The sequence below is a fragment of the Canis aureus genome, chromosome 35, assembly GCF_053574225.1.
Source record: "Canis aureus isolate CA01 chromosome 35, VMU_Caureus_v.1.0, whole genome shotgun sequence".
Taxonomy (NCBI): Eukaryota; Metazoa; Chordata; class Mammalia; order Carnivora; family Canidae; genus Canis; species Canis aureus.
The window spans coordinates 30,401,946-30,419,647 of record NC_135645.1 but is presented as its reverse complement, the minus strand read 5'-3'; the positions used below and the strand labels follow the sequence as shown (position 1 = coordinate 30,419,647).

At 36.4% G+C, this 17,702-nt stretch overlaps 1 protein-coding gene across 4 annotated transcripts in view; it reads left to right on the top strand.

Annotated features, from left to right (window-relative positions):
* Positions 1-17,702, top strand: part of EPHA3 (EPH receptor A3) — a 329,015-nt gene that overhangs the window by 273,950 nt on the left and 37,363 nt on the right. For all 4 annotated transcript variants that reach the window (XM_077883995.1, XM_077883997.1, XM_077883996.1 and 1 more), the window contains exons 11-13: positions 1,906-2,091; positions 11,822-11,883; positions 13,477-13,686. In XM_077883995.1, coding sequence (XP_077740121.1) covers positions 1,906-2,091; positions 11,822-11,883; positions 13,477-13,686 — 458 coding nt within the window. The remainder of the gene's footprint in view (positions 1-1,905; positions 2,092-11,821; positions 11,884-13,476; positions 13,687-17,702) is intronic.

The following is a 17,702-nucleotide window of genomic DNA, read 5'->3' as shown; positions in this document are numbered from 1 at the left end:
AACCCAGTTTAGAGAAAGGGACACTTACTCTTTTTTTAAGGCTTTATTTATGTATCTGAGAGAGAGAGAATGCACAAAGGTGGGTGAATAGAGGGAAAAGGAGAAGCAGACTCCCCGTGGGGCCGGGAGCCTGACGTTGGCTCCATCCCAAGACTCCCGAGACCATGACCTGAGCCTAGAGCAGACAATTAATTGGCTGACCACCCAGGCACCCCAGAACCCTTATTCTTGCTTACAAATTCTAACAGTTATTTACTTTGAATCATTATTCCTCTCCCTGATACACACACTGTATAATGCCATATTCTCCCTTGGACGTCAAAAGTCAATGAATGTTCTCAAATTCTGTACCTGATTCTCCCCATAATCCAAAAGAACAGTCTAGCCCAAATGTCACTATCTTCTCTACACTCCCTCAAAGGGAAGAAATGAGATCTGCCTTCTTTAGCGTAACTCCGTATTTTTCAACGTGTCTGTCATACTGTTGCCAATTGATGAGTATTTATTAAAAAGTGTATAAATAACTGCTTTTGGACCTTAAATGACTTTGACAAGCTATAGCATAAATCATCGTTTTAGAAACAGTGACAGAACTGAATTCCGGAGAAAGGGTCAAGCCTGGGGGAGCATACAGCTTCGTGAAGGGAAGCGAGTCATTTGTAGGAAAGCAGCTGGTAAACCAATAACCTGCTGCATTTCTGGGCTGAAACACTTGAACAAAATACAGAGAAGAAGCATCTTACTTCTTGACAACTTGTCTCTGGCTGATCCATGGGGCGTGGAGCTTACACAAAAACTCGCAGTGAGAAGGTTGGACCAAGAATGCTCTTCCATCCCACAGATGGCCTGACAACCGTGTAATTAATGCTTTTTTTTTTTTTTTTTAGAAAAACTTCTCATTTGATATTAAAAAAACACATTTAAGGTGTTGTACAAATCAGACAGAATAATCCACATGATTCTAGGATTTCCTCTATGAACAAGGAACAATCTATGGGTGGCACTACTTTGTGACAATTACCGTGGCAACAGTGGGTTAGAGAAGTGAATATAAAGGTCTCTGCTCTCAGAAAACTCAAAATATGATGAAAGAGTTATGGGTATATCTCCTCAATTAACAATATATGTGAAGTTGGTGCTCAAACTAGTTCTAGAAAGTTTATATTAGTTGGATTAGACTATTTAAAAGTGAACAACACTCCATATTCAGTTAATTGTGGATTAATCATGCATTTTTTTATTGAAGACATTGAATCTAAGAAAATATTTATAGTGATTCTGTAGAAAAGATGTGCTTTTTTTGATACTAGTACATTCTTCTTCCTTCCAGAAGCTCAGAGAACTTTATAGCTAGTATGTCAGTAATGCAACATGCCAATACTCCAATAAAATGAATTGGTAGCAGATGCTTCTGTTCTCATTCTCAGAGTCTGAGTATACAGCTAAATTGGCCCTCTTAATAATAACAGAATGGCTAGAAACATGTGAAATTTAATGCATTGCTCAACCCATAATATATCTGTGCTGGTCTATTGATTACCCTGAGGAAGTAGTTGCTATGAGAACAAGGAGGTAAAACCCTATTAGCTGTAGCTTTCAACGTTCCCATTGTTCTTTCATGTTCTATTATTCACAGTGTAGTACTTCAAAATGCACGAGGCTACTCACTGGATCCATTTTCCAGTGGGGTGTAGATGTCCTGGAGTTTCTCAGGGAGTCTCTGATCATCATCTTGTGAGATAAGTTGGAGGCCTACAGCGTACACCTTGCAGATCAAAGGTGTAAATATTTTGAATGGGATCATTGAGAGGAAACAGTTGCTCTCCACTGACAGTTTTTTGTTGTTGTTGTTGTTTTTAATGACATAAGTCCTTACCTTTTGTCGTTGTTTTGTTCTTCTGATAGGCGAATTTGGAGAAGTGTGCAGTGGCCGCTTGAAACTTCCTTCAAAAAAAGAGATTTCGGTGGCCATAAAAACCCTAAAAGTGGGCTACACAGAAAAGCAGAGGAGAGACTTCCTAGGAGAAGCAAGTATCATGGGACAATTTGACCATCCCAACATCATCCGACTGGAGGGAGTGGTTACTAAGAGTAAGTCAAGTCGAAAGACAAACTTTTGCCATGTCGAGCAGAGAGTCTTTAAAACCACACTCAATTGTTAAAGGATTTTGATTATTATTATTTTTTTAATAGCTGTCTGTCAGTCCTAACAGAAAAACTCATTTGAGGCCAACGTGTCTCTCTTCAGTAAGAGAGCAAAGATATCTAACTGGTCATATGTGGACAGTGCTATTCTAGATCTTCAAAAATTGGGAAAATTTAGGAGCTAAAAAATGGGGTGGTATTAAGGTCCACTGATGAAAAGATGATTCAGAAGTGAATCATAAAGACGTCTCTGTGGTGCAGAAGGATGAGGAACAACAATGACTCGATTTTGACAGGAATTGCTGGGAACTCCCAGGGAGCTGCCTTTTCTGTTATTGGTCAACAGCTTCAGTTAAACTCCCAAATCTTTACCTCCCTGACTTCAGGACAATTATGTGAGTTTGGAGAATGCTCCTGAGCTGTAAAGATTGGGATCACATTAGACCCATGGCCTCTTCCTGGTACTCTGTGGATTTCAAATAATTCTAATCTAGGGTCCCAGACGGAGCTCTGACCAGTCTGGGGAAACGCTGCCTCATAGCCCGAGATAGAGATCTGGACTTATTTCCATGATCATTTCTCCAGCCAGACTCAGAAGGAATCCTGTGAGGCAGATATGTGATTTTTGGCTTTGTTACCGATGAAAACCTCTTGAGAATGCTCTAGGATTTTTTTTTTTTTCCTTGAGATTTTGGAGCACAGGATGAAGAATAAGCTAAATTGGCAACAAACTACTTAGAGCAAAAGACAACATATGGCAGGAAATTTGGCATCCTTAAGGGGATAATTCATTGGCACCACATTTACATATTCTATGGTTACCCACAGACATTACACATTATATTTTTCACAATGATATTTTTCTTTAACATTACATGGAGCACTTTCCAAATGGCACTAATACCTATTCTCATCTTAGTGTGACTAAAAAGGCAGTTCCTTTCTCACAAGAGCATGGTAAAATTGAAATGTACTTTGATTTGCTTTGGAGTTTTCTTATATAATAAATAAGATTAAGAACTGAGTAATGTAGAACTAAACCATAAACTATGAGCCCGTATTAAATATTGTAAGAAGCATTTTTCCCTTTATACTCCTAAAAATGAGGTTATATTAGTAGTAGCCCTGAAATCTTTTCTGACGAAGAACATTTTTTTTTACTGTTTTTTAGATTATTAATAAAAACACTGTTAGTAAGGATTGGGAAAATGTTCAAATCCTTTGTTAAGACCATACTAGCTAATGCCCGTGGAATTACAGAACTGTGTCTCACTGGGGTTTTAATAATCAATTCGTCATTTATTCTCCTTTAAATCATCCTTACCAAGAGGGGGTCCTTCAGATCTTGAGCACTTCTTGGGGAGAAAACTCATTTGTACTTGTAGAGCTGTTTTTCTTTTAACTCAACTTACATAAAGTTTTGTTTTGTTTTGTTTTTTGTTTTTTGTTTTTTTGTTTTTTTGGGTAAGGCTTTCTTTATGGGTTGACCATTGTATGCCACACATTGCACCATGGATGTCATTTCATTATTATCACTACCCTGTGAATCAGATATGATAATTCCATTTTATATTTGAACAAACAATAACTATACAGAGCAAGTGGCTGGTCTGATTAGAAAGTGCTGGAGATAGCGTCAGAAGGTTGGTCTTCCCCTGGCCCTAACAGTGGATAAAAATGAGTTTCTAATTTTCATTTTGTATTCTACTTATTTGATCTTGATTTTTTTTTCTGATCTTGATTTTTTTTAAGTTTCCCCTAATAACTTGATCATAGGAAGGAATCCCTCAAGCTTCAAAAATTTTCTAGTAATAATTAATAACCCTTAATACCTAAAAAAATGTGAACTCTCATAAAAGGCAAAAATCCATGTTATTTTTAATCAGTGACTGAGAATAGAACCTGGATCGTACTAGGTTCTTAATTTAGCAACGTTAAGAAATAAAAATATTGATACTTTGAATGAAAAAAAAAAGCAATATCTTCTACCTAGAGGTCTTTCTTCAATCTTGGTTCATCAAATTGAACGCATGCTGCAAGGAAGGGCAATTGCGTGACTGCTTGCAGCAGTTAGGGAATGACGGAGAAAACCATGACATTTTAGCATGGGCAAGAATTATCACCTAACTTCTCCAACACCTACACCTCCTAGAAGAGGAGATAAAAGTGAAGCTCAAAATAGACATCAGATTTAAATTTAAGTTTATTGATAGGTTCTTCTATTTTACCGAATGTAAATTGATTTGGGCGGGGGGGGAGGTTTCCAGTGTTAATGAATTATTGAAAATGACCTGTTACATTTTGCTGACTGTTACCTATCAATTCAATATTCACTGAATGATGTGCAACATTAAGCCATAATTATTATGGCAAGTTTTCCTTCAGTATAAAAATGAAATCATCAAGTATGAGCTATCGTCAGCTGGCAAAGAAATCTGTAAAACAATCCCCAAGAACAAAATGCAGAAAAAAATGCGTTAAGGAAAAAAAAGACTTTTAAAAATCATAGGTATTATCCATTAAATGCCTTATTCGAGTCTGATTTTGTAACATTCTAATATGGGTTACAACTGCCTTAGTCTCAGGGTGAAAGTTCTAAATTTGATGAATCTCCCCGGTCAAATAAGCATGTAAAAGGCTGCCAAATCCGACGATATAGATCCCAGTCATCTCATATAGTGCACACATAATAGAGTCGCAGACCTAAATTAGATTTTGAACTCCTTTCGTGGCATATATAAAAGCTCTATCTGGTACCCTATAACATCTGAGAGGAAACAGAAATGCCCTAAAATAAAGTTAATACATTGCAGTTAACATATAAATATGTTAAGGCAATTTTGTCATGAGAAGTGATTCATCCACTCCTATTATCTTCTTTGTTTCCTGAGAATATATGACTGCAAGGTTCAGAAACACACCCCCCAAGAGTGATACAGGGCTTAAAACATAATAAACATGTTTGTGTTTAAAGAAGAAAACTGATTATATCACTATCTGGATTAAGAATCAGAGGGTCAGAGTTCAAGTGTTTACTCAACCCAACTGGTTGTGGGACTCTGGCAAATCAGGCCACTCATAGAGATTTGGTTTTTTCCCTTGTAATTCAGAATAGCAGTTATATGTCACTATTTCTGGATACTTTCAAAATCAAATAAAATTATCTAGGAATACAGTTTTAAGTGGAATCGAGCTATGAAAATCTAAGTTACCACTTCTGGTAGATTTGAGAATCTATCAGTTAATCTTTGCTGTATAGAAAAACATTCTTGAAAGCTATACTTTTTTTTTGCTCCATGGTAATTCTTTTTAATATTGCTATTAATTATACGCTTGAAACACTACATCTGTTATAAGGTATTATTTTCAAGTCATTTAGAGAAAGCCCTTTATTCAATTATTATATTTCCATTTATTTGAGTTGAACCCTAAACAATTTTAATGATACGTTTTGAGCTTGATGGTCTTAAACAAGAGAAGGTGAGAGAGTCTCTGATCTTCAAAGTAGCAGAAAGCTGGGGGCACCGTCTCTGCTCAGAACTTGGTACTAACATGTGTTATCAATTTTAGCTGAAGTTCAAAAAGATGGAACTTGTTTTTAGCAAATGTTTGATATTTCTGCCATCACATCATTAGTCAAGTGATGTTCATAATCCAAGAAGACCCCCATTGGCCACTTTTTACTTAGTGACACAGAAGGAATTATATTAGATAAAATTGATGTGTTTGTTGGTATTTAGGGAGGGATTATTTTCTGAAATTTAAAAATAATAATAAATAATAATGCGTCACTGTAACTTTACATCATTAAGGAATATAGTAAGCAGAATATTAGGACAATCACTCATAATTAAAGCATTTCTATACTGGTGTGAGCATCCACTTTACACCAAAAGCTTAGTCATTTATTTACACCTTTCCATCTCCTGGACATATGATAAAAATATTGCTGAAATAAGATATCATTATGCAGTGACAATGCCAAATTCTTGCTATGTCCTATTTGCTTCTCTCTGAAAGTTTTCATCTGCACTTGTCTCAAGGGTACTAACTCCCTGCAATATTCAAAATAGACAATATATATGTTATGTTTATTTTATTGATAATATATAGAAATAGTTTGTTAGAGTAAACTCTCATGACACAAGTTCTCATGCATTCATAACTAATTTGAGAAAGGAGGTTAGAACATTTCTATCAAAGTGTCCACAGCAATAAAATTAGGAAAGTCTTTCAAAGTAAGTCTTTCCTTATTTTTTTCAATATTGTCCATCCATGTTTTTTGGTTAAATTGGCCACATTTGAATTACAAGAAAATATGTTATGTATTTTCCCCATTTAGATAGGATGATGGGTTTGTGATATTTTTGAATGGTTAAATGCAACTTAACATTTGTTAGAAAAGGACTTACATGTGTCCAAAGACCAACTTTGAAAGAGCACTAGTTTAAATATACAAAAACTTTCCTAAAAGAGAACCATAATTATACACTTACTTAATAACTGTCTAATTCTAATCATACACAAATCCTTGCAAAAAGTAAGAAAAAGAAATGTCCCTAACTCATGAGGATGATGATATCTTGAAAATTATACAAGAATGTTTTCAGAGGGGAAAATAACTGTAAAGGCATGAAAAAACTTGAGTAACACTGGCATAAAAAGCCATAGTTAACAATTTTATCAAAAAAGATACTAGATCACGTTCAAGTTTAGTTTATTCCAAGAATGCAAGTTGGTTTACTATCTAGTCATTTTATTTTATTTTATTTTTTTTTATCTAGTCATTTTAGAAATTCATAACATTAATAGCAAAGAAAAGGTCAGTCTCTAAAGATATAGAAAATAAACACTTTAACTTAAAAGTCTTCCTTAGCACATCCTACATAGAAAATATGCATGTCTGATAAATATACGTAAAAACCACAAAGCAGAACAAAAAACCTACAACATCATATTCAGAAGTAAAACATGAAAAGCATTTGTCTTAGGGTAGAAATGAGAATCCTGCTATTATCACTTTTTTTTTCTGCTATTATCACTTTAATTCATTCTTGTACCTAAGGTCTTCGTTTTTACCAGGGATCCCCCTCATTTTTACAATTAGACAAAGAAAATAGAAAGCTTGAAAAGGAAAAAAAAAAACTAAGTAGTCCTTGTAAAATCAATTGAACACATTCAGATTTCATATTTATTGATTGTTATTGGACTTATTATACAAATCAGCTTTGAATAGAACAAGGGAAAGTAGAAATATCATCCCTGTCTTCTTTCTTCGTTGAGGTGTAGTGGATATACAGTGATGTACCAGCTTTAAGTGCATGGCCTGTTGTTGCCTGTATAGCCTATGTGTCCTCTTCATCTGTTCCCATCTTCAAAAGTATTAAATCTTGTTTCAGATTAAGCACAAATAAATTTTAGAAATGTTACGTCAGCTGAATGTGAAGCATTCAGTGTATTCAGATCGATGGAGGATGGTTGGTTAGGAAAACGTGGAGAAAGTGTTTCTCAGCCTGACTTTGAAGAGAGAGATGATCCTTGGCCATCCTGAGACTATAGACACGATCCATTTTAACCGGCACTCCACTGGTTTTAGAACTAGGTACAGCATGGAGCTGGCCCCTGCCCTCATTAATCCATAGACTTGTGGATGTAAGAGCTGTTGAGAGACAGAGAATGAGGGAGCGAGCATGGGCATGAGCAGCGGAAGGGGCAGGGGAAGAGGGTGAGGATCACAGGTGAACTCCACCCTGAGTGTGGAGCCTACACAGGGCTCGATCCCAGAACCCTGAGATCATGACCTGAGCCAAAATCAACAGTCAGTCATTTAACCAACTGAGCCACCCAGGCTCCCCTCAATAACTTTTTTAATTTTATTTTTTTAAAGTAATCTCTATGTCCAACATGGGGCTTAAACCTATGACCCCACGATGAAGAGTCTACTGCTCCATCTGAGCCAACCAGGCACCCCAATAAAGTTTAATAGTTTAATCATTGATAAATACTATGTTTGAATGCAAATATTTTAATCTAAAGCCAACATCTATTTTATAATTACAATAAAAATCCCTACGCATGGCTAAATATTTATTACATTTTTCGGCTCTTCTTTTTATAAAAATGTGATTAGAAAGGTTGTGGTGAAATATACCATGTTGAACCTGGGATTCTTGGATATTCTGAATCACATTTCTTCTGTCATCAAACAGTGGTTCAATGATTAATAATATATCTGAACCACTGGAGGTAATTGGGGAAATGAACTGATTGTAACAGACTGATTCACTTCCCTTAACCCTATAATCATGAAATATCATAATTTTGTTTATATTTACAAATCAATGTAGGAAAAAAGTAAAATTCTGCTGCACATTTTGTTTTGCGCATTTTTGATAGTGTTTCCTTTCAGCCGTCATCCAGCAACAATTTTATTGAGTTTCGTGCAGATGCTCAGATGTATTTTAGGATCTCCGAGGGCAGCAAATGATAGGGTTCTTGAAAAAGACGAGAATGTCACTTCTAAATCAAAATACATGTGAAAGAGCATGAACCTGGATAGAAACACATGGCATCCATGTGCAGGTGAGCTAATATTTTATAAATAATTTCCGGCAATCTTTAATATGTGTTAGGATGAGCTCCCACCACTATTGCAGAGAGTTTCTTTTCCTTTAACCCTATTCATTAAAATCAAAAGCACAAGGAAACTAAGGCTAAAAATAAGCTTAGACACTAAAAAAAAAAAAAAAAAAAAAAAAAAAAATAGAACTTAGAAATCAAGGCTTTCCAAGGTGGAATATTTTTGATTCTGTTTATTCTTTGTACATTTGGGTTTGCTGAATCTTTGAACTTAATGTAAAGCATATTTTCAGACTTGCCCATCATAACTGATGTGTTTACAAATACCTAAATCTTAGAGCTAAATGCAGCCCGATCTGATTTCTGAATGGTCATGGGGCTTTGGCTTAATTGACTGGCTTGATTTTTCAGCTACTTTTATTTCCCCTGCCAAACAATCCACCAGACATGCTAACCAGAAATGGAATAGGCATGAGGCTGGGAGCCAGGAGGAAACAAGTGATAAGCAACAGTCTGGGGAGCACAAAAACATGGTGACTGTCACTGGGAGTTTGCTGTAGGAGACAAAATACCTGTGACTACGCTTAACGTATGCACTGAACTTTGTGAGCACGTTATTCTCCATAGAATGGTATTGAGGCAAGAACAAAGACAATTATAGTGATTTACAGAGAACATGCATGTGAAAGATTTCATTCATTCATTCCTTTGTTCACTTATCCATGCTTTTAATTTTGTATCAGTCTCTGGGACTACTCTTTAGCATCGGGGTGATCAGTTCAGGAGAGAGAGAAGTTTCCAAAGAAAAGTCAAATCTTCCCTTTCTTCCTGAATAGTATCAAATCAGAGCTTAATTTGAATTTTAGAAAAGCAAGTTCTAGAGGCTGAAACTTTTGGCTAAATGACTTTACAGATTTATATTATCAGATTTATTAGATATGTATGACATGTTACTGAATATATGTAATTAAATCAGTACCTTCACAGAAAATAGATTGGTGTATCAGTTGGTTGTCACGTGTATAAAATTTGTCTGAAAATCATAGAATTTAAATCATTTTTCTTACCTTTTAAACCTATAACCTAGTATACATCGAAGTACTGAATACAGTAAGTATAACCTTCATAGTACCAAGCAACATTATTCATAAGTAGTGTGAATGAGAGTTTTAACCTATGAAAGGAAAAGGAAGCAAAGAAAGCTGTTTTCTATCATCAGAGGCAGACTAACTTTCATGATAGGGAAGGAGCCTGTGAGGAAGACCTAAGTGTGCACACGGGTCAGGGGCGCATCAGTGTTTGTGAAAAGCCACCTGCCCAGGTCTTTCAGTGGCGCTTTTTCAAGAGCTGATTCAGGTGCCCCAGACGTGGAGGACAAGCGCTGTTCCTTCTTTTTGTGACATGATGAAATTAAGTTTTAAACAAGATCATAGCGAAAATATGGGAAGAGAATTACCGTGTAGTAATAGCATAGGTTTCTTTTTTAAAAAAAGATTTTATTTATTTATTCATGAGAGACAGACAGAGAGAGAGAGAGAGAGAGAGAGGCAGAGACACAGGCAGAGGCAGGAGCAGGCTCCACTCCGGGACTCGATACCTGGCCTCCAAGGTTATGCCCTGGGCCGAAGGCTGCGCTAAGCTGCTGAGCTCCCCCGCCCCGACCCGCGGGCTGCCCAATACAGTAGGTTTTGACATCAGAGACGGCACGTCTGGGATCTGCTGGAAAATTAGCTAACTGTGTGACCCAGCAGCTTCCTTAAATTCACAATGCTTCCACTTGGGGACACGAAAAAAATGAGAATAATGTATATTACTAAAGCACGAGATAACGCGAAGATGAAGTGGTGTGAGGTATGTATGTAATATACACACATATGAATATGTGATGTTACATGAGTCTAATTATGCAAAAATATCTACTAGTGTTTCCTGTATATCAAAAATATCCATTTTCCATATTCCTTTTTCCTTTTGAAATGTTCATTTTGCATTACTTATTTTCCTACGTGTTTTGTAATGTATATAGAGTTATATTTTCAGCCTTGTTCACGACATTACACTATAACAATTATCTAAAATGTTACGGACTTCAGAGCTGTCAATTTAATTCAGAATAATCCATAGAATTGACACCCAATCGTTGCCTGAACATTTATTCTATTCATAAATCTGTATATCAGATTACTTAACACTCCTGTATTTCATGCTGTTCGTATTTTAAATGTTTCCTTCAGTATAAATTTCCAAAATTAACAGCATAATGGGTGCAGTTTGTTGCTTTTGGCTTTATTATTTATTAGTTGTATGACATTGAGTACATTGATCACCCTCTACATATCTCAGTTTTCTCGTGTGCAAAATGGAAATGATAATAATTAATAAGATATCACATATAAAATAATTAAACCAGCATCTTGCACATATATTTAACTATATAAATAAAGTTAAATGTTCATTAACAGGTTTAATAATGGTATTTAAGGCCACATATTTCTACAATGGTTATTGTAAGTTTGTAAAATTGCCAGCAGCAATTTTAACTTTATTTTCCTTTTAACATGGATTTTATATATTATTTTAATGTGTTGAGTACAGATTTTTTAAAAGTTACAATGATTGGTGTTGTTTTATGAAATTTACATATAGGATCCATGAAGATGGGGACTTTGCTTTACTTGCCCAACTACTACTGTCAATACCTGTGGAACGTGTCGGTGATTGTGGAGACCCTGGCTCTGACCTGGGCTGGAAAGCAGAAATACTTAATTTTGTAGAGCAGCTGACATGCAATTATTAAAGGGCAGAAAGGGGGCGTATTTTATGTTCACAGAAAGCCATGCCAAATAAGCCAATTTGGATGCTGTAGGTTATCATCCCTGTTCTGAAACCCAGTCTTCTTTTTCTTTTTCTTTTGGTTTAATTTTTTTATTGGGAAAAATTTTTTTGTGACTTTGCAAAATTGGGAAGACAGGGGAAGCTTTTACATTTTACAATCCATGAGGGGTATCAAGGTGTACTAGATGTATTCATCACATGATATTTGTTGAACTCTAAACATGATTAGACATGTTTAATTTACAATTTACCGTATATCCAGGTAAACCAGTGATGATTGTCACAGAATACATGGAGAATGGTTCCCTGGACAGTTTCTTACGTGTAAGTAGAAGATTTTATATATATTCATGTATCTCTTATCCTTATCTATTTTTTATATTTTATCCTTCTATCTATATAAACATATGCATAAATATGGAATGAACTACTGAAAATGTCAGAGGCAACCTCTGATATTTTGCCAACAATCAGATAACAAAAGTTAAAGCAAAACGGAAATTTTGGAGGACTAAATACAAAGAGACCAAATTCATCTTTATCTTGCAGGATCCAAAATTAATGGTTCATATATTTAAAACAAATTTGTGCAATCTTTCTTCTACCCTTTGTACTGCCAGGACCCACACTGGTTAAGATAAAAATTTTAAAAAGACTCTTAAAGTAAGACATAAAAAACAATGATGTAAGATGAATATCCTCTTTCCTTCATTTAAAATACCTTCAGACTGCTGTTAGAAGACCGTCTACCACATAAAGCTTTTGTCTCAGAAAATAAGCAAGCATTGTAATTCCAAAGTATTTTCAATTTAGAGATACCATTTTCCTGATACATATGCATCCATATATATTTTTTAATTATTTAAACTTTAAAATTTTATTTATTTTAATTTTTAAAAATATTTCAGTAAATATTTGTTCAAAGAAATGCAAAAGTTTTATGGAGAACAAGACATTGCCAATCACCAGTCACTGTAAGGGCCAAGAAAACCCCATATACTCTGTCCTCAATGCGCATTCAGCACTGTAGATAGATGGATAGATAGATAGATAGATAGATAGATAGATAGATAGATAGGAAAGATAGAATAATTCATTATTATGGAGGAAAATTCTAAATTTTCTATAAATGAGAAGTCATATTCTTTATTTTAATATTCATGAGGCAAATACAAATTTTATCAGCAATCATTTTCCCGAACATTTCAAAAACAAATATTTTTCAAATTACATAATTGAAACCATTATAATAAATACTTTTAAGTTGTCATTGTGTATCTATAACTGAACACGGAATTTCATATCTATTTATCTGTACAGGCATTTATGCACATATGTATATGTATACATGTGTGTGTGTCTCTTTACCTATGTATCATATAAATCATGTATTTCTACTTTGATCCAAGTGAATTGGAAACTTTTCTAAATACCAGACTCTGACTTTGTGTTTTATTGTTTTCCATTTTACGATGTATAATTCAAGATTGAGGAGAAAAAAATATTCAGTAAATATTCTTGACTAATTCCAAACTGTTTATTTAGGACGGTAAATTACACGTTCACTATCCACTTTATTTGAAGCCAGGAATAATCTGGAAAACCAGAAGGAAGAACGGACATTTGATCAAATCAATATGTAAAACTAAAATAGCCACAGGATTCATTTCATTTTGTTGTTCTTGAATTTAAAATCTCCGAGGGGCTTGCACGTCACAGAAAGCCCACGGGAGGTCTGGTTCTCAGGGTTCGGGGTGCCCGGTGCAGCCCCGGCACCTGCTCACACGCCCCGACGGCGGGAGGGCCCAGAAGCCAAGGGCTCGCAGGGCTTTTACAATTCAGGGTGAGACTGGAACCAAGACGCGTCTCAGGAAGAGCAGCAACGTGTCTTAACTGTGTGTGTGGAATGTTTCTCAGAAACACGACGCCCAGTTCACGGGCATCCAGCTAGTGGGGATGCTCCGCGGAATAGCCTCCGGCATGAAGTACCTCTCGGACATGGGCTATGTCCACCGCGACCTCGCCGCCCGGAACATTCTGATCAACAGTAACCTGGTGTGTAAGGTCTCTGATTTTGGACTTTCGCGTGTTCTGGAGGACGATCCAGAAGCTGCTTACACCACAAGGGTGAGTGACATTGTTTTTCTGTGGTTTCTTTTTTCCCTTTCTGTCTTTATTGTCTACCTTGTGGTTTGTGACCTGCAAATAAGTAGCAGTCAGGTGTGTCGGTTCCAGCTTCCCCTGAAGGACACTTGTCCTTTACCCACGCAATGCCCTGACTTCTGGGCAAAATAGATGGTCGCTGCTTACAAGGCGGGTAATGCTTGTGGTTCTGAAACGTCGGGCCCCCCGGGGCTCGGTGGTGTCCACCTGCCTTCGGCCCAGGGCGGGATCCCAGGATCTGGGCCAGGATGGAGTCCCGCATCGGGCTCCCGGCAGGGAGCCTGCTTCTCCCTCTGCCTGTGTCTCTGCCTCTCTCTGTCTCTCAGGAATAAATAAATAAAATCCTAAAAAAAAAAAATTAAACATCATACATCGGTTTATTGTTTCCCTCACAAAGGCAGCATGGTTGCCGCATATCTGGAGTCTGGGGTATTCATATTTACCCATTTTTGCATCATGGTTGAGCCACCTTTAGTAAGCAGATTGGATACCTCTGTCCAACTACATATAATTTTAAATCATTTTAAGATTCATGTTTACCTAGGTAACACATGCTCACGTTATAAAAATTCCAAAACAAAGCAATAAAAGGAGAAAAGTCATCCATCACTTTGCCACCCACAGAGAGCATTCATGACTTTGCCACTCAGTTCTTCCAGATTTTTTCCACGTACCTATCATACACACCTTTGGTGAGCACATGACTAGAAGAGGATTATTCCTAATGTCACCGTATAGCCTGGTTTTCCCTTAGCAATACAGCTGTTGAATGTATTTCACTGTCAATAAATACTCTTCAAGTTTTCATTTTTAGCATTTTTTGCATTCTATTATCTGGATGTACCATCTTTTAAAACTCAGCCCCTAATTATGGGAAAATTATTATTATATCTAACTTTTCTCTAATTTTTGTCAGTCTATGTTTTCCATCAAAGTAAGTATACTCTTCAATCCCCCCCACACACCCCTCCCTCTGGTGACCATCAGTGTGTTCTCTATAGTTAAGAGTCTGGTTCTCGGTTTGTCTCCTCTCCCTCTTTTTTCCTTTGCTTGTTTGTTTTGATTCTTAAATTCCACATAGGAGTGAGATCATATGGTACTTGTCTTTCTCTGAATGATTTATTTTGTGTGACATTGTGCCCTCTGATTCTATCCCTGTTTTTGCAAATAGCAAGATTTCATTAATTTTATGGCTGAATAATATTCCAGTGTATGCGTGTGTGTGCGTGTCTGTGCATGTGCATGTATGTGCGCATGTGTGTATGCATGTGCGTGTGTGCGTGTGTGTGTGTATGACTTTGCCTAGCTCCATTGATCTATCAGTGGACACTTGGGCTGCTTCTGCAGTTTGACTACTATAGATGATGCTGCAATAAACATAGAGGTGTATGGATCCCTTTTAGTTGCTATTTTGTATTTTTCAGGTAAATTGTTGAGCAGTAAGATTACTGGGTCGTGGAGCAGCTCTATTTTTAACTTTTTGAGGAACCTCCACACTATTTTCCAGAGTGGCTGCACCACTTTGCATTCCCACCAACAGTGCAGAGGGTTCCCCTTCCCCACATCCTTACCAACATCTGTCTTGTTGATTTTAGCCATTCTGACTCGTGTAGAGTGGTATCTCATTGTGTTTTTTTTTTCTTTTTTCCTTTTGTTGGGGGGGGGAGGGGGAGAGCACAAGTTGGGGGAGAGAGGGGGAAGCTGACTGCCTGCTGACCAGAGAGCCCGGTGCAGCCTGACTGCAGGACCTCAGGGTCCCAACCGGAGCTGAAGGCAGAGGCTCAACCACTGAGCCCCCCAGGTGCCCCCTCATTGCAGTGATGATGTGCGTTTCCCTGATGCTGAGGGATGCTGAGCATCCTTTCATGTGTCTGTTGGTATCTGGATGTCTTCTTTGGAGACCTGTCTGTTCATTTCTTCTTCCTTTTTTATTTATTTTTTATTTTTTTAATTTTTTTTTAATTTTTATTTTATTTTATTTTTTTAAGGAATCCAACCTGGTTTCCTTTTTTTTTTTTTTTTTTTTTAATTTTATTTATTTATGATAGTCACAGAGAGAGAGAGAGGCAGAGACATAGGCAGAGAGAAGCAGGCTCCACGCACCGGGAGCCTGATGAGGGATTTGATACCGGGTCTCCAGGATCGCGCCCTGGGCCAAAGGCAGGTACCAAACCACTGCGCCACCCAGGGATCCCCCTCTTCTTCCTTTTTTAATTAGCTTACTTGTTATTTTGTGTTAAGTTGTATTATATATTTTGAACACTACCCCTTATGGGATATGTCACATGCAAATATCTTCTGTTCAGTAGGTTGCCTTTTAGTTTTCTTGATGGTGTCCTTCACTGCAGAAACGTTTTATTTCAATGTGGTCCCAACAGTTTATTTTTACTTTTATTTCTCTTGTCTCAGGAAACGTATTGAGGAAAAAAAAAGTCACTAAGGCTGATTTGAGAGAGATTACTGACTGTGCTCCCTTCAAGGATTTTTATGATTCCAGGTTTTATATTTAGGTCTTTAATACATTTTGAGGGTTTTGTGTGTGTGTATGGTGAAAGAAAGTTGTTCAGTATCATTCTTTTGCATATGACTCTCGTTTTCCCGACACCATTTGTTGAAGAGACCCATTTTCCTATTATGCATTCATTCCTCCTTTGTCAAAGATTAATTGATCATATGACTGTGAGTTTATTTCTGAGTTTTCTGTTCTGTTCCTTGGTCTGTATGTCTATTTCTATCCCAGTACCATGACGTTTTAATTATTATTGCTTTGTAATATAACTTGACATCTAGAATTATGAAGCCTTGTTTTTTTGTGGGGGCTTTTTTTGTGTTTTTTGTTTTGTTTTGTTTTTTCAAGATTGCTTTAGCTATTCAGGGTCTTTTGTGGTTTCATACAAATTTTAGGATCGTTTGTTCTAGTTTTGTGAACTAGAAATACCAAATGATGTTGGTATTTTGATAGAGGTTGCACTGAATGTGTAGATTGCTTCGGGTAGTATGAACATTTTAACCACATTTGTTCCCCTGACCCACGAGCATGGAATATCTTTCCATATCTTTGCATTGTCTTGCGTTTCTTTTATCAGCACGTTATAGTTTTCAGAGTACAGGTCTTTCACCTCTCTGGTTAAGTTTATTCCTAGGTATTTTATTGGCTTTGGTGCAATGGTAAATGGGATTGTTTTCTTACTTTCTCTTTCTTCTGCTTCCTTACTGGTTTGTAGAAATGCAACAGATTTCTTCTGTAGATTGATTTTGCGTCCTGTGACATTACTGAATTCATCTCTCAGGTCTAGTAGTTTTTTGGTGGAGTCTTTCAGGTTTTCTCTACATAGACTCATCTGCAAATAGTGAGAGTTTACTTCCTTATTTGGATGCCTTGTATTTCTTTATGTTGTCTAATGGCTACAGATATTATGTTTAACTAAAAGTGGTGAGAATGACACCCTTTCCACTAGCTCCTGACCTTAGGATGAAAGCTCTCAGTTTTTCACCATTACGTATGATGTTGATTGCGAGTTTTTCATATGAGGCTTTTATAATGTTGAAATGTGTTCTATTTTATGCAGAGGGCTTTTGTCATGAAGGAATGCTATATGTTGTCAGGTGGAATATTTTATACAAATGTGCAAATGATCCACCTGCATTCATATTTGCATGACTCTGATAATTTCCCTATGATATAATCCTAAAAGTGAATTTTCTGTGCCTATTTTAAAAGTGTGCTTAACTATATCCTGATAAAAGTAGACATTATCATTTTGTATTTATTAGTTTTAAGAAATTGTACCTAATTGTTTTGATTTGTATTAATTTCGTTCAAAATGCTTTTGATTAGCTCTTCATATATTTATTGGCAAATTCCTTCAAAAAGGCATTTCTTTATAGAATTCTTTTTTCATGGCAGACAATTTTAGAAAATAAAGATATAAAGATCATTACTAATCAAACTATCAAAGGTAACCAATTGTAACATTCTT